Raw genomic sequence first — 23,372 nt, 5'->3', positions numbered from 1 at the left:
AAAATTCCCTAATTGACTATACATATATGTTTTTTTTTATAAATGTATTCAAACGCATAAAACAAACCCCCTTAGCATATATTACCCCTAAAAAAAGAGAAACATTTTTCATTATAGCAAATGTATTTATTTAATAATTTATTGCAACATTTTTTTAGTTAGAAGTATATTGCCAAAATAATTATTTATTCCGCCAATTGATAAATTCTTCTTAAAACCTTAACTCAAATTAAATTCTTAATAGAGTTTCATTACAAAGAAAATATAATTCACATTAGGATGAAAACTTTGTATACACAACTTTAATCTTAGAATAGGAATGGAATTTAATACTTAATAATTACGTTGTTTTCATACTAAAGAGTATTATAATTGTAACTAAATGCTTGTTACGATGTGAAGGAGGCATTTCCGACCCTATAAATCATATATATTCCTGATCAGCATCAACAGCCGAGTCGATCTAGCTATATCTGACAAAATTTTAATTTTTGAAAAAATTTGAAAATTTTATAAGGGGTTACATCGTTTAAATATTCAAAAATTGACAAAATTGTAAATTTTTTTAGATTTAAAATAAAATTTGCAGGTTAATTAACCTAAGAAATAATAACTTTAGAATGCTTTCCGAATTGAAATTAATGCTTTTTTGTTGTAGAAGTTATGAGATATTTTAACTTTGATTTGCCCAACAAATTGTGATATAAACATATTGAAAAATATCGAATGATTTCCGATGCCATCCTATAATTCAATAGCAAACTGCAAAGGTTTATAAAACTAGGCTTCCCGAAGTTAGTTTCCATTCCTGTTATCATACTTCTTTTCATACTATTTTTTTAAACAAACATAGAGAGTAGAGCCTCTTAAATGCTTTAAACTATCGATCGCTTTTTCGGCCCGAACATTGCACTCTTTTGCGGACGCCAGTGTAACGCATCGAATCTGTATCTGTATCTGAAGACACGCACTCGCTCGCACCCGCAGAGACATTCCTGTGCCTGGCCTCTTCCTCTTGTTCGACGGTGCCAAAGATGTGAAAATGTAGACTGATGATGAAAAAATAACAAAAACAAAAGGCGCCGCCTTCGATCATTGCGTAAAGCCAAGCGTTTCTCCTGCTCCCCAACTGCTGCTGCTGCTGCTGCTGCTGATGATTCCGATGTTTCGAATGTTTTCTGCGTCCAATTCTGTTTCTGTTGCTGTTTCGTTTTCAGTTTCAGTTTCAAATTCAGTTGGCCGATGGTGCGCTTACAAAACGCCGGTTTTCGGCGGACGCGGACGCGTACTCGCTTCTCCCCCAGCTAGCTCGCACAAAACGTGCCCCTCGCCGCTTGCCACCTTCCACTTGCAGCTTGCCACACAGCAAAAAAGTGCACAAAGTGCATAGCTGCAAAGTGCAAACAATTTGGGCAGTGGCGGGTGCGGGGGCGGTTGCGTGAGGAGGAGGGGGGGCGCCCAAAGGGGCGGAAGCTGAGATGTCGTGGGCGGGGTCAAGGCAAAGCAACAGCCACAGCAAACAGCAAGCACTCCGGAGGCAAACTTTCGCAATTGGCTGGCGTTATTTTTGGATTAAGCAGCTAAACAGCGCCAAATTGTAACAGACGGTAAGTAAGCATTCACATTTAAAAGCAAATAAATACGTATTTTGGTTCAGTGCATGTGTGTGTTTACACTTAAGCAGGCTCTTGGGCGTATGTTTATTCGTTGAATATTAGTGTACTTTTGGTGCAACGCCCGCACACCCATCACACTCCACACACCACCCACCACCACCTCATCCGCACCATCCGCACTTCAAAAGCACAAAACAAGTGGGTTACACCCAGGAAAAAATAAATATTTGGCTTCATTTAATTAGATTTACCAACAGTATGAAACTTTACAGCTTAGAAAAGGGGAATAATATTAAATAATAAAGGATTAAATTTATTGAAAAGTACGTTGGGTTAATATATATTTATGTTCTAAAACTTTGTTCAGGAACTTTGAATGTATTAAAGAATTAGGAAAAGTCATATTAATTGGGTTCTTGAAATTAGCTTGGAAACTATACAAGAAAGAAATATATTACTTAAATTAACTTTCGTAATTTATTATTAAAATTTTTATAAATATAATGGTGTATCATCTAATTCTTTTTAGTTTAATCTTACAAAAACACAGAGTTTAGTACTTAATATTTAATAAAAAGCCAAAAAAAAACAAAAGAATTCAGATGGAAATAAAATATTAGGAGCTTTATAAAAAGAGTTATTTTTAAATTTGAATAATTTAATATCAATAAAATTTGTTGTATAGATTTTTTAATGAGCCACATATTGACCTATCTTGGCAAGTCCTTTCTAAATGTATTAAAGTATAAATATAATAAGCTTCATAATTATTGAAAAAAACTCATGTTCCTATTGAAAAAATTATATAAAATATGAAAATCTATCCATTTTTTAATGTAACTTACTCCTTGATTATTAATCAAATTAATTTATACATTTATCCTTGTCAATAATTCAAATCCCTGTGAGCTTCTAAAACTTTCTCTTTCTGTGTAGAAACTAAATATTCAAGCGATTGAACTAAAACAAATTCCGTGGCACAATGCATTCGATTAATAATTAAATCGGCAAAAAACATGGCTGGCTAAATCAACAGCTCACTCTCATCCTGGATTCTATACAGGATTTTCGGATGCGCAATCCGCAGATCCACAGATGCGTTGGCACACAGATTTTAGTGAAATGCCTCGACTCTCGTCTCGACGCAAATCTAACAATATTTGCACCTGATTTCAATGCATATGTGTGTGTGTACACCCCCACACACACACTCACACATTTAGCCACGATTATAGTTTATATACAGGAGAGCCCTCACACAAAGACACATGGCCATGGAGCCAGTCCGATGGGACGACGATGATAATGATGATGTCGATGCCAAAATAAAGACACTGAAAAATGAACGAGAATGCGAACGAGAGTGAGAACGGGAACGAGAACGAGAACGAGAGAGATGTTAATTAGGTTTTCGGGGAAGTTCTCATACTCTCACCTGTATATTCCGTCAAAAGTTAGAAATTGAATTTTGCATATAATATTTCCATTTGCTTTGGGGGAAAAGCCAAAACTCAATACTCAAGCAATTATGAGGGGAATCTCTTAAAGTTGTATTTAACCTGGTGGGAAGCACGCAGAAATATTATTAATTTAGCTAAAAATAATAAGAAACCACACAAAATTCTGAATAATTTAAAAGCACCTCAGAGAGTGCTCAAAAGTATGCTACAAAAACAACTGTACAACTATCATTTCTTGAGAATTTTTAAATTAAATGAACAAATCTTTTCAAATCAAAGTTTAAGTGATATATCTTGAGGCAAATCACTAGGAAATGTATAGACATATTTCTTGATATTTTAACTAATTGTTTTCAATTAAAAAATAATATATACAGCCTGCAAGCTAAATATTATTCGACAAAATATGTACACTTCAATTTAAAAACTATTGAGATTATTATTCCGGCTGATTGAATATCATCGCTCCTCGGGCAATTTTAATTTTAAAAACAAACTCTGCTTGTATTTCTTTTTGTGGCCAAAAAGTAACTGCCATTTTTAAAGAGAGAGAGAGAGAATTGGTTAATATAATTGTGGCGGAGAGGACTCTTGGCTTTGCAACTCGATTCCAAATGTACACACATGTCCCGAGGCTCGTAATTTATTTCGTTGGCCAACCGCACACATTGCCGAATTGAAATATTTTGGCCCCGAAAAAGAGTATTGAAATGACTGCTGCAATTGTGTGTGTGCGTGTGTGCGTAGAGAGGCTGCCATATGGCTGAGGGTTATACATATATGTACACACAAACACACATCTACACTCCTATTTTACTTTTTTTTTAAAACATTATATTTGCGAGAATTTTTTATGCAAATTTCTCTTACAATTCGTGTGCTAAGTACACAGAGTGCAGCACGCACCTGTTTGTGTTCGAGTATCTGTGTGAGCGGGGGTGTGCCCCAGTATGAGTGTGTGTGCCAGTGTATGAGTTGTGTGTTAAACTTTAATTGGGACATCAAGTGGCAAGCTCTTGTTGCTGCTGGCGCTCTCTTTATGTTGCCGCTGCTGCTGCTTTCCTGCCTTTTGTGTGTAATTTGCATAATATTTTATTAAATGTTGATTAATTTGTGCGATTCTTGGTCCGCTTCCGTTGCTTGGCCCGGCCAGAATATTGCGTGCTTACGGGGGCAGCAGCTGTGGCAGCTGCAACACAGCAGCAGCAGCAACAACAGCACAATTGCTCAATTAAAACGTATAAAATGTGAGCAAACACAAAAATACTTCATTACGATTATTTCAAGTATCTTTTATTGCAATTTCCATTGCTTCTTGTGTTCTTCATACACTGGACAAAAATGTTTTAAGATGTAGATCAAGTTCAAATGTCAAGATTAATAAACACAAAGGAGTACTTAAGGAAAGGAAAGGACTTAAAATGAAATACAACCTTTTTTAAGTTCGATTAATAACAATAAATCATGTTTAAGTATTAGCCATTTCTCTCTATATTTCTTCATTAAATTTCCCTTTAATTTCAATTCCTTATATATATGGTACATATACGCGGGTTCCTTCAACAATTTTCCCTAAGTGTACCACTCGAAATGACGCAAATCTAAATAATAATAATAATATCTTTTCCTCACAGCTGCTAATTTTATTTGAGGTGACACACAAGGCGGGAATTTCAAAATAGAGCAGACTATATGTGAGAAAATGAGAGATCTTGTGTATGCCTGTCTGTCTGTGTGTGTGTGTGTGTGGAAAATATGAGTGTAGCAAAAATAAAAAATAAAAATTGAGCACATTTCAATATTTTTGCCGTTGTCTTTGGTGCTATTTTTAAGCCAAAAAAAAACACATATAGCAAATACAACAAATGGCCCGAACACACACCCAAAATATTGTTTTGCCCAGCAGAGCAGTGCTCAAATTAGTTTAAGATACATTTCTCAATGTGACAGTAGTGAGTGAGTGTCCCAGGAAATTGGAAAAATAAATACTAAGCGCGCGCACTTTGCATATTTTCCCATTTTGTAATTTGTTGGCAACAGCTGTAAAATTGACAAGGAATTTTATATATCCACAAAGTGGCATGCAAATTCGTTGATTCCAGTGCATAATTGAAAGACCTGAATTATACAAATTCTATATATACACATGGCATTTCATCGCCATATCGTGTTGTATATATAAAGTATATATCTATATATATACATACACATGTGTATATAGCGTTGACATTGAAGTGTTTGTTGCCGAAGACTGGAAATTATATTTGTGAAATTATTTTTCGCTCTCGCTAGAAAAGTTTCACGAGTTGCCCAGTTTTTGTTTTGTGTTTATAATTAATTTTGAAAATATTCATAAATAAAGAGAGAGTTGTGTGTTATACAAGCTTCATAGAAATAACATTGGAAGGCATTTAAAATGGCATTAATTAAAAGGAAATATTTTTAAAGGCAAAACATCATATAGTTTCAAGGTTTTTCAACATCATTTCAATGGTTTTAAAATAGTACTTAATGCAAATTTTATATTTAAAATATACCCTTTGGAATTTAAATAATTATTATGGTGCTAAAAAGGAAAAGAGCTTAAGCATTAATTGAATCTTTAACTTCTTGAAATTCGAATTAATTAAAATTTTCTCATTCTGTTTCGCGTTCCGTGTTCAATTACAAAAATCAATAAATGTCTGCATCTAACAATCAAGTTACACATTAAATTTGGAAAGGATTATTAAAGGCATTAAAGAAATGCAAGAATAAATAGCTCACAGAGAAGTTGTGCCGAAATTAATAGTAAAATTTCATTGAAACTTAATGCTACCATTATTTTCTCCTCCTTTTATTTAACTAGATTTCTTGTTTGACAATGGTATTTGCAATTAAAGATCACTTGACTGCACATATTTTAGGTTTTAATTAAGAAAATGGGTTTAATATTGGTAGAATAACAGCAAGGAATTACTAACAAATAGTAAATATCGAGAGATTAAACTTAATATATGTTAATAGCAAGAGTGGTAATCTAATGAGAAATATATTCTTATACATATGAAAAATAAATAAAAGTTCCTTAAAGAAATAATTACAAAGCTCTCCTTGAAACAGCATAATTTAGAGAACTGATACAAATTAAGAACTCTCTTATTACGACCAATAATGAAGTCTTTACTCTCCTCTTATAGAAACACACCCACAATCACTATACAATTGCTCGCTTTACCCCTTTCAATTAACTTCTGTTCGAATTAAATTTCATTCAACCATTTTTGCATTTGCATTTCCAATTACAGAACGAACAACGACCGACAATTAACGATTAACATTAAGTCCAACTGAAGTAGGGGAAAGTGCTTAGGATTCTTTTGCCGTCCACTTACCGCCAGCAAACAGCAAACAGAGAACAGCAAAGATCAAACAGCAGCAGCGGCTGAGAACTTAGAACCGAGAACGATAAGCGGATACAAGCAGTCTTGTAGAACATTTTTTTCAAAATATTTCTTATCAACAATATTTTTCGAAAAACTTTTGAAGACATCCGAAGGAGAGAAGAGCTTCAGCTTCAGCTGCCAGGCAAACAAAAGTCAGCCGAGGAGGAACCAAGAATAGAACCGAGCTAAACTCAAACAGCAAACGGAGCCCAAGGATTCCGCAGGAGCAAGCAGTCCAAGGAAGACACATACAAATACAACAAAAACAAAAAAAGGAGCAAGAAAAAACAACAAAATGGCACAACGGAAGCTGGTGCACAAGCAGTTCAACTCGCCCATGGGCCTCTATTCCCAGGAGAACGTGAAGGCCACGTTGAACCGCGAGCTGAAGGCCTTCGGCGCCGAGGGGTGAGTACTCGTAATAATAAAAAAAACCTCCGAGAAAAAAAATATAGAAAAGAATTAATAAAAAAAAGAGCAAGCGGGAAAAAGAAAACGCTCTCCACCGAAGCGAAATGATTATCATACATTTAAATGCATAATTTCATAAAATAGATGAAAGCGGAGGAAGGCAGAGTGCTTTCCCGGCTGGCGGTTTGCCTTCCGCTTAGTCAACGCAATTCCTATTACATGGCCAGCCAGTAGTAACCCTGGGGTATTATAATTTTATAATAATCTTCCTTATAAATTTGCTTTTCCCCACAAAAAGCCAAATACTGCTAATTAGTCGACTTGACCGGAGCCCAGGACTTGTCAAATAATGAGTTAAGGGGAGTTTTATTCAGGGTCAAAAGTGGGGAAATTTGGAAAATGGGTCAAAATTGGAAAGTTTATGTTAATAAATTAGTCAAAAATAAGTATAAAATAATTATAAATTATGATAATCAAATAATTAGTTCTTTTTCTTATTCTTTATATTTATTCAATTATTTTGGGAATTAATTGCTTTAAGTAATGTATTTAATAACCTTTAAAAGGTTCAACTTGAACTTCATGATTTTGTATATTAAAAAGCTAAGCAGATGCTTAAATATTTAGTTCAATTTGATTTGACAGAGAGCTTAAAAATTCTATTTACGTTAGGAGAACTTAGTACACTCAAAACTGAGCTATAAGGACATTATTTTGAGTATTTCCTTAGTTATTATTTCTCTTGAAATATTTTATATGCAAACTACAGAAAAATTACTCTAGATTCATTAGAAAAAAACTCCAATGTTCAGGAAATTAACAAAATATAGTATTTAAGTAGGATAATATTAAATATCAAAGGCACCGGTTATGTTATTATTAATATGTTTTATAGGTAAATTATATCCCCCATCAAAAGCCACCAAGTTTTGCTTTTATTCTACTTTGACAGACACCAAAGCTAGTGCCACAAAACAGGTGCACAAAACACATTAATTAGTGAGGATTACAGCGGGGGCAGACCCCACCTTTATTTTTGTGCAGTGCAGCGCAACGTTGACAGAGGCTGCAACTGCAACGGCGACTGCAACTGCAGCGGCTGCTGCTGCTGCAACGCTGCCAATTTGTTGCCTTTTGTCGCAGACACAGACACACAGTCACAGAAACAAAAACAAGCTCTACAATTAAATGCTTTGACGTTTAATTGTAATTACCAAAAAGCTTTATAAGCAGCGCCAGCGATGCGCGTATCTGAAAGATACTTTAGACTTGAATTTATTTGTAGCTGCTGCTGCTGCTGTTGCTTTTGCTGTTGTTGCTGCTGCTGCTGCTGCTTGTGTTGTTGCGATGTCGCCGCAACAACATTATCGCAGGCATTGTTGTTTGCAATTGTTGTTTAAATAAAAACCGGCCACCGCACACACCTCGCCACTCACCTTGCCGATCGGCGACAACTAAACATATATAGTATATAGATTCAGATAGAGCCATCTCTGCTCTGGTGAGCAAAAACTTTAAGTGCCTTTCAGTTATTCGGTGACTATGCGTGCGACAAAACGTGTGCAACAGCAGCATCGGCCCAAGACTCTTCAAATTTAATTACTAAAGCGGCAAAACCTGAGCACTGAAAAACGAGAAACCAAAACTGATAGCTGAAAACTGAAAACTGAAAACTGCGAAACCCAAAAACTTTCAAACGCATTTTCGCGCGCGCGTCTCCTGTGTGTGAGTGTGTGCGTAACGTGTTTTCCCGTATTAGGGTGCAAGTTTTCCCCCCAAAAAACAGCAGCAGCTGAGCCAAGGCTTCGCCCAACTAACTACAAACTTCCATACAAAATGTACGTGAAAGATGCTTTTTATATAACGCCACTCAAGCGTGCAACAGAAATAAGGAAAAAGCTTCAATATGCAAACAAAAAAAATGAAAACTTATTATGTTTATATGCAGCTTTTGATATTAATATCGATGGTCATCTAGGTTTCCATGAATATATAGTGTGGTCATGAACTGTTTCAGTTAAATTTAAGCCTATTAAAAAATGACAAAAGAGGCCAATCACTGATATTTTCAATATTAAATTCAAGTTTCATAATAAATTTATCATTAATTTATTAATATTTTAATATATATATTGGGAATAAACCAGATCAGATCGTATAATTATAAATAGAATATTAATATTTTATATTTAGATGAGTTTAATTATTGATCTGACAGAAGAGTAAAGTCAAAGTATAAAGCATAAAACTTCTCAAATATTAAGGCTCATAATTCGTATCTTTTTTTAATAAATTATTATAATGCTTAAATTTTCTGATAAACAAATTATTTAATATTTTATTCCTTAATTTAGATCTCTTTTGGGGCAATTCTTTTTCTGTACTTCAAACTTAACCATGTTCATGTACTCTTTATTATCTATGTTATCTTATCAGTCTAGAAAAACTTTCCCCTCTTTTTTGGGGTGTAAAAGCAAGTCAAATGCGAAATTTAAAATAAATGAAAACGTCAGCGGGTCGAATGAGTCAGTGCGCTTAATTTAATGCAACAGAAACAGAATTAGTGGCAACAACTAAAACAATGTCAACAAACATGCGGCAGGCGTCTAGCCAAAATGTGTGATGCATCTCTTGACTTTCTGCCCAGCACATGACTCACAAGGAAATCGACGATTAACCCATAATAAACCTCTGAAAAATAATTAGAAAATTGCCCCACTAAATTAATCAAAATCCAATACAGCCATTACGTACTTATTTCTGCAAATATTTGGCAAGCCTTAATCATCAGAATTCAACGAATTCAATTGAATTTCTATTTATTTTCGGACAAATATTTGCTTGCGGCAAATGAGAGATTTTCAGGATGTTTGCGATTAGTCGAAATGAATCAACTAATTAAAGTTGATGCCTAGTCATTACATTTATGTAGTTTAGTTTGTTTTGCCTTTCGTTTAGCATACATATTAAAGTGCCTTGATTATCTCCCGGCTACGTTATTAAAGGCCTTATCTAAGAGTTTGTCACAAACTGGCACATTCTCTTGTCTTAAATATTTCTGTTTGTTATCTCTGAAAGCTAAAGGAGAGCAGGCATTTCAGGCGGATTAAGGCGAGCAAAACATTTCAAGCAAATTATAATTAAAGTTGAAAACCCTCCCGCATGCAACACTCGTTTAGCAGCTTTAAGAAAATTCTCATGCACAATTTTCCTTGAGCGAGTTTTCCACCCAACTTGCTGCGCTTCAAATCAAAATCAAAATTTCGTTTCTCCTGGCAACGAATCCTCTTACAAATGTCTAATAATGTACAAATATTTATTTTTGAACAAACCAATTTAAGTGAAGTAGGAAAGAATGCTAGAAATATAAATGTTTTTAATATTAAATATTTGCTTCGAAAAAATGTATTGCTTGGTTTACAATATATATACAACTGTATGTAAAACAAGTAAAAGATAAATTATAATTTAAAAAGCGCTCGATGACCATCTCGCTGATGGTTCACCTGTAGATGGGGAAGCCTCATCATCAGTGTTCATCAGAATCACTGCAAAAGAGGTAAATTCACACGTAAATTCATGATTTGTGAAAATGAAAAACCCCAAAACCAGTGACGATTTTGAAATAATGACCATAAAATGCACGGCATTCAGCTCGTAAATGTGTTTTATTTGTCGCTGTGGGTTAGCATTGACTATGCCTTCTTGTTGTTTGAAATCTTTATCAACTTTGTAAAAAATAAATCAGAGTAATATTATATTTTTAAAACTTCTTTGAGCAGGTAAAATAATGTTCAGAAAAGTTTAATCGTTACAAAGAAACTACTCAGATAATTTTGAATATGAAGCTGGACATCTCAGTTGGTGAATGCTTTTCGCCAAGATCCTGGTTAGGATATGATGAACTGGCTGCTGCTTACATCCCTTTTTATACCTGTCAGAACAGCCAACGGTGACTTCTCCAAAGGAATTAGTCCTTTTGGAGTCGATGGGTGTCCTTTCAATGGCAGTACATCGACAGTCTTTGACAGTCGGTCTAATTTACGCTCTTAACGTCCCTATTATTGTTTGCATCCAAAAATTGTAAATGCAAAATCATTATTTGTTGAGGATGTAATTCTAAAAATACTAAGTTTATATAGCTTGGAGTTATTTCATTTATAGAACTTAGAGAAGCATTAAAAATATTTTGAGATATTTTGTTTTCGTTTTTGAGGATTAAAAACCTCAAATACATTGCAACATTTATAGGATCCTATTATGATACTATGACTATGACTTTCTTCTTAAAAATTCTATCGTATCGATTATTTCAAAGGAATACTTCTATTTCAGTTCTTTTTTGAGGCATCTTATGCCCAAAATGGGAATGATTGAAGAAGTAATATATACTACAATTTGCAACTAAAATCTGAATTTTGTTATAATAAACAAGAAAGAAATTCTAATTTGGAAAGATCTTCTGTGCTAATTTTTAATAGGTTAACAATAGGATTAATAGGTTAATTGAACTTATAACTAACACAAAAAACTACATTTATGTATTTATAAATGTTAAAAAAAGTTGATAATTTTATCAAATATGTAATTAAATATGATGTATATTACAAATCTTTGTATAACATAGGAAGTTGTTTTGTACAAGAGCAGAAAAATACACAAGTTTTCGAATAGCTTAGTGGCAACAGGTGTGGTGAACATTTGAAATAAAATTATTGAGCTTGAAAATAATTTAACGAAATAATGAACATCTGTTCTTGAAATTTTCCCAATTTGTATAGTGTCATGATTTCATATACTTGTGTGAATTGAAACACTTTTATTAATTTTTAAATGCAGCACGCTTGGGCAAATATGAATACATATCTTAGTGTATAGAGTATATATATGTACATATAAATATAAATGCAATAAACTGGTATATTTGATTATAATAACAAATGATTTAGTGGCAATAGGCCATAATTTCGCTGAGAGTACACTTCTTGGTGCAGCATTCGTCCGCAATTAGCCGGGAAAGACGACGAGTGGCCATCAGAGAGTTTAGCCGGGGATGATGGGGTCTGATGACAGCCACCTCCTCGCTCCTAGAATCCACCATGTTGTCCACATAATCGAATAGATTCAGATCAGTCACTGGATATGCAAGATGTTAGTAAAATATTTATTTATAATATATACTTCGTTACTTACTAGGGGAGGTGCGCTTGTGACTAAAGTGCGTATGAAATCCATTGATGCACAATTCAATCATTAAATTGGACAGTCCCTCGCCGCATTTGTTGAACGTTATACTCTCGTTGCTGTACACCGTCTCCAGGTGGCCCAGGATCGGCAGGAGCAGCACTAGCAGGTGGATCAAAGAACGGGACATGCTTTCTGGGAAGATGCTGGTCGGGTTGTGATGCACTGGCGGCCACCGGCAGTCACTTTTATATCCGCCAACGCAGCGGCAACTTGTCGGAATGGATTAGTCCTTTTGGGGTCAGAGTGCTTTTCAATGCCAGGACATCGCAGGATGCTAGGATTAATTTATGCGCCCCAGTATTGCGTATTGAGAGCTCTCTCAGCTCGCCTTATATTTACGTCGCATCCAAAAATAATAACAAAGACGGGTTTTGTTTGCAAACAAGTCTCAGCCATCAGCTGTAAATATTGTAAATAGTAAACAATGGAAGAAACCCCAAAATCCTTTCAACTTTGTATAAAAATAGATATTTCCACTTGGAAAGCTTGTTTTAACGTATCTTTACTTGGATTTATTAATAAATTGAAGGGGATACCAAATCAAAAATAATTTTAAGGGATTGCCCATTTCTAAATGAGTTCGAAATTAGTTTTCAGTTTTATAAAGAAATGTATAAGCAAAAATACATGAAAAAAAGATATATTCATATTTTTAACGCACGTTTTGACTTTATATAAATATAACTTTACATGAAAAAATCCTCAAAAAATCGTATTTAGCCTTTAAAAATTTGAAATCAAAAATAGTTTTCCAAATCCACCTGTTTTTAAAGCAGTTTAAGCAGTGCTGTGTATACACTGCTTTAACATTCTCGGCAAGGCAGTGAAACAAGCAGCAAAACCCGCAAAATTCAAATTGTATTTCAATATTTTCAAATATTTTCTAGCAATTTACTAATTCTTCTTCAATTTTTACAACATTTTCAGGATTGAAGTCGACGAACAAATCACGAAGCCCCTGAACTTGGCCAACTCGGCCGTTCTGCGCGCCGTCGAAGAGGAAGAACAACAAGCCAAATGTGGTAAGATTTAAATATTATTACAGCCATGTTTTGTGTGCGTGCATTTTTATGTTTCACACAGAACCTAAAAAAAACAATGTAGAACATTCAACAAAAAATATAACAGAGCCACTTTGCGTCCCAGTTTCCGTTCCTGTCCAGAAATCTGTGTGTGTGTTATTTTGCAGATGATTATTTTACATGAAAAATATGGGTTTTGTTGGCCCACAAAAAAGATTTTTATCCTGCCGAAAGACAGAGCCGTCAGCGGCACCGAGGCGAGGGGGATGCTGCCTCTTTGCATCATGCCCTGCACCAGCAATTGTTGGACCAAATCAAAACGGACTTCCTTAGCCATCAGCAGGACATCACCATCGATCGGGACACGGTGCTAAAGATCAATCGTCTGGCCACCAAGCGGCATCTCCTCAAGCGCGATCACAGCTGGCCGCCAACGGAGCAGGATGTGGTCTCTAATCCCGACCAGAGTCACATTACCTCCTCCTCCGCCTATCCCTCGCACAGTATTGAGGCTCTGAGGGAGAAGTTCCAGAATCCCACAATGATTATAGAGCCCACGGCCAAGCAGGTGAGGGAGCAGCGGCAAAGGGAGGGACGCTCCAAAGAGAGATCCAAGACGCCGCAAATTGCATCAGGTGGAGATCGTGAGTTGTCCGACATATTCCCTCCTTCCACGCCCGTCTCCAAGGGGTTTTCCGCTCCGGAAACCAAAGCAGCAGACGTGGACTTGGGTCTAGTGGCTCCGCGATGTGAATACTACGAGCAGCTAGCCCAAAAGCGACCCACAACTCCCATCCTGCCCATACCAGCGACACCCTATCGCCCCCGACCCAAGCGGCAGGCCTACTCCCTGGACCGCTGGCGTTCACGCAAGCGGGCAGTAGGCACAGCTCCAGAACTGCCACCTCCAAAGCCTAGGAATGCCAAGCCAAAGGTACAGCGTCGATGCATCAAGCTGGCCACCGAGGTTAAGATCTCCTACGGACACGAAGCCGACAGCGAGGAGGAGGCGGCTATCGCCGCCGGACATGAGGTGGACTTGGAGGCCGTGCCACTGCCACCGATCCCAGCTGGCGCGAATCTCACTCAGGCGAAGACAGCGGGTCGAGCGGTAATTGACAACCTGGCAATTAAGCAGCAGCAGCAGATGGCTCTGGCACTAGCCACCAATGGGGCCATCTCGCGTCCCAGTGCTGGCCCAGAGCTGGCCACTCGCATTGTGCCCGTTCGGGTGGAAGCGTCGCGCGATCCGGTTCCCAAGTGTCCAAGTGCCCAGCAGATCTACGACGAGGCCTGCTCGTATTTGCAGGATCACCAGGAGATGGAGGAGCGCCAGCCCTCGCCGGCGCCCACCTATGTGAGTGCCACCAGTGGGATCAAGCTGCTCCAGCGTCAGCCCAGCACTCCCACTCCTTCCACTCCTACTCCACCGCCACCGCCGCCACCACCACCAGTTATGCGTCCAAAATCTGGACAAGAAGCTGAGCTTAAGGTCAAGCAATCACGCCGACAGGGTGGCATCTTCAGGCTGGAAACGGAAACGGAGAAGCAGCACGAGGCTCATGTGGAGATTGCCCAACTGGAGGCCAAGTATGCTCACATTCAGCAGTCTATAGCGGAGCATCTGCTCCAGATTGATGCCTACATGGAGAATGCTAAGCAGGCGCTGCAGAGGAGTGTCCAAAACACTCCTACACCAACTCCTCCACCACCCACTCCACCACCTCCTCCTCCGCCTCCAGCTCAACCTCTGAGACCCATCAGTTCAGGGAGTAATGATTCCTGGGACATCTTCGCCCACCGACAATCACCAATTTTGGCCGTGGAGAGTCCTCTGCAGGCCATTCTCCGCCAGATTTACACCCGGGCAGCTGGACTTCCCTCTAGTCTGCCCAAGGAGGTCAAGGAGGAAGCACAGAAGGAAGAGGAGGAGGAGTCCCTCACCGAGAACGTACCCATTGTGGAGCGGGCCCTGGAGGATCTGCACAAAATTGCAGTGGCTTTGGAGCGCAAGGAGGAACCTAAGGCGGAGCAGGAGCACATGCACGTAGAGCTCCGTACAACGCCAGCTGCCGTTGAAGCCCAACACGTAGTCATCGAGGACGAGGACACGGAATATCGACACGTATCCGATGTAATTGCCAACTATGAGCAGTTGGCCAAAAAGGAGTTCGAGGAATGGCAGGATGAGCAGGTGGCCAAAAAGGAGAAGGAAGCCTGCGAGGTGACACGAAAGACGGAGCTAAGGAAAGCCATTGAAGAGCAGCTGGTGAAAAAGGGTTTAAGAGAAGCTAACAAGGTAGTATTAGGAGAGGGAACTAAGAAGGAACTGCTGCCAATAGTGGTGAAAAAGGATGTCAAAGAGGAAGAACCGGCCGAAAGTGAGTTCCGAGAAAGAAATAAAGAAGCACATGACAAAGGCGAGAGTCAAGAAGGAAAAAAGGATTTAACATCTATAACGGAGCTAGGTGAAAGTAAAGAGGAGCTAACCAAAAGCAAATCCAACCTAGATCTATCAAAAGATAAGGAGCAAGAGCTCCCAGCCTGTGCCCATGAAGCCTTCTCCTCTATGTACTGTCCCTGCTGCGATGAGATGCGATGTTCGCCCAACAATTGGGCCAAACTCAACAAGGCGGATCAGTGGCGCATTGCCAATCTGCAGAACGAACCTCTGGAGAACTACAAGGCCACCTATGAGATCCGCAGTCCTTACATCTCTAGACAAATCTCCTGGGAGGATACCCAATCGGCAGCAGAGAAAACTCCAGCCCCCAGCGAAAAATTGCAGCGTCAGCGCAGTTTTGTGGAAATTGTAACCACTCCAGCTCCGGACTCTCCGCCGCCATCGCCACCGCCACCGCCTCCTCCACCACCACTGCCCCAAGCCAGCCTCCGAGAAAAGGAAATCACCTGGGAGAGAAGTCGTTCGCCCAGTCCTTTGCCCTCTCGCAAGTATCCTGCACCCCTCATAGAAGCACCACAGCGAGCCAGCTCACCTTTTGGCTTAAATCCTGTTTCGGGAAAAGCTTCTCCATCACCAGTGAATCTTACTCCAAAATTCTCGCATGTGCCACAGCTGGATGGACACAACATTGGACTGCTGGTGAAGACCGCCACGGAGCCACTGCAGCAGAGCATGACGGCATCCTCCTCTATGCTAGCAGCCACTCCACCGGCCACGCCTCGTCTAGCGGCCCAGCCCTCGCCCTTCGAATTCCCCAGTCAGGATTCGTCAGTGGAGCAGCACAAGTTCAAGTCGCTGGCTTCTTTCGACGAGGTGCAGCGGGATTTCAATGTGAATCGTTCCTTCGACAATGTATCGCCACGTCCATATCTGGGCATTGAAGGTTCGTGGGATTTCCCGCTGACAAATGTTCTGTCTTTCCCAGTGTCTCTTGATCCGATGTGGATTCATCCAAATGTTGTATCTATATGTTACTGTCAGTGGGTGTTGTTGAATCAGAATCATTTGAGGAACATATTCATACCAGAAATGATCGTTTTTAAGCAAAGATAGGGAAGAAAAGGGATTTCTGAAACCTCCAACAGTTTGTTGTAAAGCTAACTTGGCTAAAACGATTTTAGCCAAACTTTCTCATTCGTTTTCCTTTTCAGTAGACCTTAATATACAAGATATACATATATGTTTATATACAAGTTCCATTCCACGCTCATTCATCTTATTCATTTTATATTGGTAGATCATATGTTTCTATTTTAAAATTATATTGCTCACTTTTAGAGCAGTCTTATGTCACACACAGACGACTGTTCGATATATAAATATTTGCAGACCAGACTTTTAAAGATTTAGAGCCCCAAAGCAAATATAATAATTGCTACATACATATTTCAATAATAATTCCAACTAATACCGAATTTATGAAGCACTTTCAATACTTTGTAGAATAATTTTCTTCAAAATGTAGACAAGATCTTTTCGTTGCTATATTTTTATGCAAAGATCAATATCGGCTAAGCATGTGCAAAATGTATGACTGGCCCCAAAAATACGATAATGTATGCAAAGAACCCAAAATGTCTTTTGTACTATTTATCTGTGACGTTTGGCTGCCCTCAAAGCGATTTTGTTGCGTGGCTAACGAGCAGGGCAGAAAAGTGTACCTATTATACCAGATAATTGTACGGCTATGAGTTACAATTTTGCTAATAATTTTAATGAGCCAACTTTTGTCGTACACCTGTGTGAATACGTTTAAAAACAGATTTGTTTTAGTTCGCCCCAAGATGACAGCCGTTTAAATTTAGCCACCGCCACTCCTTGAGTCACGTACTAAATCCGCCACAGCCACAAGATGGATGATAGATAGTTAGTTCTTAGTGGGATCCCACGAGGAGGCAAGTGGATCCACAAGATAAATGGGAAGCGGGGGCCAGGCCAGGCCAGTCAGAAAGCCAGAACAATAAACACCAGCAGCACGTTATATAGATCTGGGCAGAGATCCGCAAATATGCAAAACCTATATCTATGTATATATATATAGATAGCTGAGGTGGCAAACACCTTGAGATCGACTGCTGCCGCGAGTAAGTGAGTGGGCACCATTGTTGGGTTGATGGTATTTCAAGGTGCGGCCCACAAATCAAGAAAATCGAAGGTGTAAACAATGCGGAAAAGTGGGCCAGGATCCCGCTCTCGGGATGATGATGATGATGATAATGATGAAGGCCCCAAAGACCAAGATCAGCCTCGTTAGCGGACGAACCTTCGGCAGCCTTAGACTTTTCCTCGAACTTTTTCCCACACTCTCTCTTTCTCGATCTCTCAGTGCTTCTTTTTTGAGGTTTTTAAGATCGCCAAGATCTCTTAGCTCATCGACGAAGATCGACGAAAATCGCTCGCCCGCCCGCCGAGTGTGTGGGTTGTGTGTATATTTTCTGTATCTTGGCCATCTCGAACCCGAATAATTTCACTTAGTAGCATACATCGAAGGCAAACATATCGCAGCGCGAACGATCAACGAATTAGCAAATAGAAAATAGAAATAGAAATTCAAATTGGGCGAAAACGAACGCGAATTAAATCGAATCCAATCAAAGCAAATCAAATCGAATCGAATCAACAAATTTAAAAAAATCAATACGCCGCGTTACCGAAAAGCCGAAAACAATTTTGAATTCCCCATTTTTCAACGATTATCGATCCATACAAAACCCCCCGAAAGATCAACGAAAAGCGCGCCGATTTGCAAAAAAAAAAGAAATCATAATACTGTGGTGTTCCCCGACAGTCTCCTATTTCGAATCTCAGAAATCGATTAATTGCACCTTGAGGGTTATATAACGCTCTCGACTTTCCCAATTTCTGCGTTTGCGTTGCGAGCAAGTCAAAAAATAGCCGCAAAATAAAGAAAAATAGCAACATATACATCGCGTTTATATACGTGTATTTGTTATTTTTGATATCTATACGAGAATATTTTTATTCTTACGCAAAGCCCCCAATCGGGACAGCGAGAGATATAGCGATATATAACCATGGTCGCACAGTGGAAGATCATCAACGAGAACTACAAGAATCTGGAGGGTAAAGACCACACTACAAACGTATCCCATTAACCACTAGCTGTTGCTGTTGTTGGTGTTGGTGTTGCTGTTGGTGATGTTGGTGTTGGTGATGTTGCCAATGCAGCGAAGGCAAGGCAACATGTTGCCAGAGTGCGCTGATTGGGAGCAACCAACCTCATCATCATCATGAGTAATGTCAAATTCTTGGCTTTCGACTCGTTCGCACCATCTAAATTTAGACATATGATTTGCAGAAAGTGCCCACTGTGTGGTGGCTATAATTTTAATTGGCTTAAATCATTTTCAAATTGTTTGCGCTAGCTGTGTCCAAGGTTGCCCCGTGACGCCCACATTTTGGCCGCATTTTGTTGAATGTTAAATTTTGTTGTTGTTGCACGGCAGCTGCATTTTGCAGTTGTTCAAGAATTCCGAGTATTTATCGTTACCTTTTGTGCGGCTCATTTCTTTGTACACAGGCTACAAGCGCGTGGCCTGGCCCCCGGCCTCCGAGGAGCGGATCATCCGGGAGTTCACCCCCCAGCCGCAGACGCAGAGTCCGGCTCCGGGCTCCGGCGGTTACTATCCCCAGGCCGGTGCCACCGTCGCGCCGCAACCAGCTGCTGCCCCAGCTCAGGTAATTAAACCTTTTCCACACCGCGAATTTTCCACAAATGACCTGTATATAGTAAATAGTAAATACATATATATAATAAGGTTTGTGTGAGTCCCCCGGAGGTGTGTAAATATAATTGTGTCCGAAATTTGCGTCGTCTCAATCGGTGAGGCGTGCACCTGTACATAGCAATAGCATTCCAGCCACGAAAGCCACATCCAAACACCATCCCCCCCTAACCACACCGCACTGACAACTTGCAGGGTCCCATTTATAACAACGTCCAGCCACGCCCCACCACCTCCACGAACAACTACTATCAGCCGCAAAATGCCCACGTTCCCGATAGCTATCCCAGCCAGGAGCAACCGCATCATCAGCCCGTGCAGTATACCCAGGCACAGTTCAATCGGCAGCGCTCGAGGGAGCCCGTAGCCGCACCCGTGTCGGTGCCGGTACAGGCTCCAGCTCCAGCTCCTGCCTCCGATTCGAATGGCTATGGTCATTATCCGCAGGACAGCTATCCCCAGGAGCCGTCGCACCAGGCGGTTAACAACGGTGGCGGCTGGAAGCATATTGGTGCTCCACAGGCCAAGTCGCACAGCGACTATAACATTGGAGGAGCAGCTGCCCCAACGGGTGGAGCCTATCCCCCGTTCCAGCAGCAGCAGCAGCACCAGCCGAACTATCAGCAGGTACCGTCTTGGCCGGAATGGAACCGCTCTTGAACTTGGCTTTTGGCAACGCGATCAGTGGCTAGATATTGCACGGCCCATCTCTGTCTCCAGTTGAACTTCCTTTCCCTCTTCCTTTCTTTTTAGACACTTACTAACCTCCTTTCCCTTTGCTTTCTCTAAATTTTCACTTAGTTAGGCATTAACTAATTTCCTACACCCTTTTCTTCCACATTTACTAATTATTTTATATTAGATTAATATTAACTACATTTAATACTTTATTTATGGAAACTTATGAGAGATTTCTATAAGGTTTTGATATTTTGGTTTTACTTTTGATTAGAAAGAAGAATATAACATATATTTATTTTAAAGACTTTTAAATCGTATATGAATTTTTAAATCAGGTGAAATTCTTTATCAGCTCAACTAAAATTATTTACAAGAAACCTGATCTACAAAAATATATAAAAACTTCTTTAATAAATATTTTGATTGTAAAGAAATTTAAAGAGGAAAGTTTTCAAAATGTCAATTTTATTAATCAATTATTTGTGATAGTAAAAACAACTCAATGAAAACAATCCAATGATCCTCTTGACCTAATAGTTCAAGAAGGTAAACTTAGTATCATTGTAATAATATATATTTATCTTATATCTAATATTTCAAGAAAGTAAACTTAGTAACTCTGTACTAACTAACATAATGCACGCATAGAGCTTTATTAATCGCTGTTTATATATGCATAGATCTTAATTAACCCATTGGCTTAACCCACTGCTTTCGCTTCTTTCTCTTGCCACTTTCAGCTGTAAACTGCGCAATAAAAAACGAACTTATCCAAACACTAATCAACACTTAAATCGAAACTAAACCACCCAACCTCTAACTAAGATCTTCTGTCTATCTATTCTCGATTTCCAACATACTCTATCTGTCCGTCTACATCCAATGTGTATGCACCCACCCAACGCACCATAAATCTATGTATTCAAACCATAACCTGTGATCGAAAACCATGACACCACCATGCACTTGCACCACTTGAAACACCTGAACCACTGCACCTTCGATCGACCAGCAGCAGCAGCAGCAGTACGGTGCTCCGTCTTACGATGGCTACCAGCAACAGCCACCGCAGCAGCAGCAGCAACATCCTGTTCCACAGTGGCAGCAGCAGCAACCTGCTCCTCAATGGCAGCAGCAGCAGCAACCTGCTCCACAGTGGCAGCAGCCTCAGTCGCAGGCTCAGCCTCAGACTCAGGCTCCCTACCATCAGCAGCAGCAGCAGCAGCCACAGTGGAACCAGCAACAGCAGCCATCGTATCAGACTTCACCGTACCAACAGCAGCAGCAACAACAGCAGCCATCCTTTTACCCACAGCAAAACGGTGGCTCGACCTATGCTCAACCTCAATACAATTCTTATTCGCAGCCACAGCAGCAGCTTGGCCAGCTGCCCTACTCGCAGGATCAGACCGATCAGCAGCAGCAGCAGCAGCCGGGTGCCTACCGAGGCGCCAGTCCTGGTATCATTACCCTGCGCAAGGAGGCACCCGTTAGCCAGCAGCCAGCGCCAGTCTACACTTCGCAGCCTGCCGCCGTCAGCTATCAGGGTGAGTTCAGTTAACATATTTACTATAACTATTTTAAATTATTTGTTATTTGATTGTTGTTCTAGGAGGCAGCAAATTGCGCGGAGATTTGAAATGGCCCCCACCGGAATACAAGGAGGCTGCGGCTCGCGAGAACGAGGAGCGTCGCCAGTTGGCATTGGGCCCCGTCTGCCGTCCCAGGAGAGTTAACCGGGTAGGATTAGATCTCCTCCTCATGAAAGGCTTTCCTAACTGAAATGTATGTGATATTTCTTTCCAGGACTACACCACCTTCTTTGCCAAGCATCAGTTGAACAATGGCTATCCCAGCTACAAGGTGCCACCTGGCACTCAGCACATGTGGGCCTAAGATGGGCGGCAAGTTGGAGGAAAAACAATATTTATAACAGCAAACAATTCAATGGAACCCACTTCATCATAATAATACTGAAAACGATCATGTATATGTTACTAAAACGAATCACTAACGAACCAATTTATATATACATATATAGGATATATGCAATTGTTATACTAATCCTAAAAGAACCACTAACGACGCCATATATATACATATATTACGAAACGAACCCATGTTAGGTGAATGCAATACTACAAAGCAGGGGTGATTCCATCCCATGAATCATCTTTCGCATTTGTCATCATCCGAATCGGTGAGGGATTCCGGATCTATTGAACTAAGCCCTCCCATTTGGCAATGATGATGCAATGCAGGCGATGACTCGTGGGCATGGTGGCCACCACAAACGATATTCTCTATGTACCCATACTATATACACATATTTGGAGCATGTGCATATAGTATGGCTAAGATAGCAGAGCGGAAAACAAAGCTATATACTAAACCATATATAGACTAGATTCTAAGATGATTGTTAAACTGTTAAACTAGCAAATGAAATGGATACGACGATGCGACCCAAGACGGAAACTGATAATGAGATTGAACCTTGTTCTAGACTTAAGCCGCACTACTAATCTAATCTATTTATTATCAGCATATTCTACTTACCGCAGATCCTGGCGAGGCGATTGTTGATAGCTCAAGGTCGGCGGGAAGCGGAAGACGTCCCAAGGCTAATTGTAAATTGTTAATCGATCGACCTTTGGAGCTGCCCGCTCAGGATTCTCAATGTTTTTATTGTTTGAGTTTGCATGCTTTTTGCTTATATCTATTCTATATGCACATGTATATATATATTTTCACATATATATATATACTACGATATTGTTAAAACGAGCAAATTATAAAAAATCTGTCAATGAACCCGTAATTAAGTTAGTTATACAACAGATCTGACCGAGATCTGTAAGTTCCAATTGCCAATCACAAGCAAGGATAGGAAAAAACAAAGGGCCGCCCCCAAAAATTGTTCCCCATCCAACCCCTCAAGGTCGGCTTCTCAGTCCGCTAGCTACGCTGGCTTGCCAGTGCCCCTCTTAGTACAAGTGCCCTCCCTTTAAGATCCACGGATGATGCACTTGGGGCCAGAGCAAGCCACCACTGGCAATAATATGAGGATGCCTTTGCCTGCTGTACGCGGAGCCGCGGACTTAGTGCCTGCCTTGGAGGCTGGACGACGGGAATGTGTGTTAGGCGGCCACAAAACTCCCAGACTTTACCAATTCACTATGACCAGCAATGTCTAAAAGAACAACCCCCTAACTTACACACTACGATGTATAACTAATATGAAAAGAGGAATCTAAATAAACGGCAAGTTTTGAATACTCGCGACGAGAAGAACTACGC

At 39.8% G+C, this 23,372-nt stretch overlaps 2 protein-coding genes across 30 annotated transcripts; one reads left to right on the top strand and one right to left on the bottom strand.

Moving 5' to 3' along the window:
- The first annotated feature begins 428 nt into the window (after nucleotides 1–428).
- LOC110190563 (uncharacterized) lies at nucleotides 429–23,369 on the top strand. Of its 29 annotated transcripts, none has more exons than XM_086833212.1 (9): nucleotides 429–1,607; nucleotides 6,364–6,909; nucleotides 13,087–13,181; nucleotides 13,397–16,528; nucleotides 19,187–19,344; nucleotides 19,587–20,018; nucleotides 21,088–21,619; nucleotides 21,685–21,812; nucleotides 21,879–23,369. In XM_086833212.1, exons 2-9 carry the CDS (start codon nucleotides 6,797–6,799, stop codon nucleotides 21,966–21,968), a joined length of 4,680 nt encoding a protein of 1,559 aa, XP_086689338.1. In that variant the 5' UTR covers nucleotides 429–1,607; nucleotides 6,364–6,796; the 3' UTR covers nucleotides 21,969–23,369. The 29 variants fall into 29 exon arrangements, 28 of the variants coding, with proteins under 28 accessions (XP_086689338.1, XP_086689353.1, XP_086689347.1 ...); XM_086833214.1 differs by lacking the exon at nucleotides 429–1,607 and adding an exon at nucleotides 4,837–5,032 and having other exon boundaries at nucleotides 21,091–21,619; XM_086833211.1 differs by lacking the exon at nucleotides 429–1,607 and adding an exon at nucleotides 4,837–5,032.
- Ilp5 (Insulin-like peptide 5) lies at nucleotides 11,702–13,397 on the bottom strand. The gene is made up of 2 exons (XM_020961138.2): nucleotides 12,106–13,397; nucleotides 11,702–12,048 (listed from the first exon to the last, which is right to left on the bottom strand). The coding sequence occupies exons 1-2, from the start codon at nucleotides 12,284–12,286 to the stop codon at nucleotides 11,858–11,860; spliced, it is 372 nt and encodes a 123-aa protein (XP_020816797.1). The 5' UTR covers nucleotides 12,287–13,397; the 3' UTR covers nucleotides 11,702–11,857.
- Nucleotides 23,370–23,372: the final 3 nt, after the last annotated feature.

This window comes from Drosophila serrata, unplaced genomic scaffold (assembly GCF_035046125.1).
Source record: "Drosophila serrata isolate PLE 108 unplaced genomic scaffold, ASM3504612v1 contig_272, whole genome shotgun sequence".
Lineage (NCBI taxonomy): Eukaryota > Metazoa > Arthropoda > Insecta > Diptera > Drosophilidae > Drosophila > Drosophila serrata.
This window is presented reverse-complemented; position numbering and strand designations above follow the sequence as displayed.

What these genes read in the sequence shown, in the direction of transcription:
- LOC110190563 (XM_086833212.1), top strand. Translation starts at nt 6,797, where the DNA reads ATGGCACAACGGAAGCTGGTGCACAAGCAGTTCAACTCGCCCATGGGC. An exon ending in ACCAGCCGAACTATCAGCAG is followed by an intron (nt 20,019 to 21,087) that starts GTACCGTCTTGG and finishes ATCGACCAGCAG; the next exon opens with CAGCAGCAGCAGTACGGTGC. An exon ending in GTCCCAGGAGAGTTAACCGG is followed by an intron (nt 21,813 to 21,878) that starts GTAGGATTAGAT and finishes ATTTCTTTCCAG; the next exon opens with GACTACACCACCTTCTTTGC.
- Ilp5 (XM_020961138.2), bottom strand. Translation starts at nt 12,286, where the DNA reads ATGTCCCGTTCTTTGATCCACCTGCTAGTGCTGCTCCTGCCGATCCTG. An exon ending in TCACAAGCGCACCTCCCCTA is followed by an intron (nt 12,049 to 12,105) that starts GTAAGTAACGAA and finishes TTGCATATCCAG; the next exon opens with TGACTGATCTGAATCTATTC.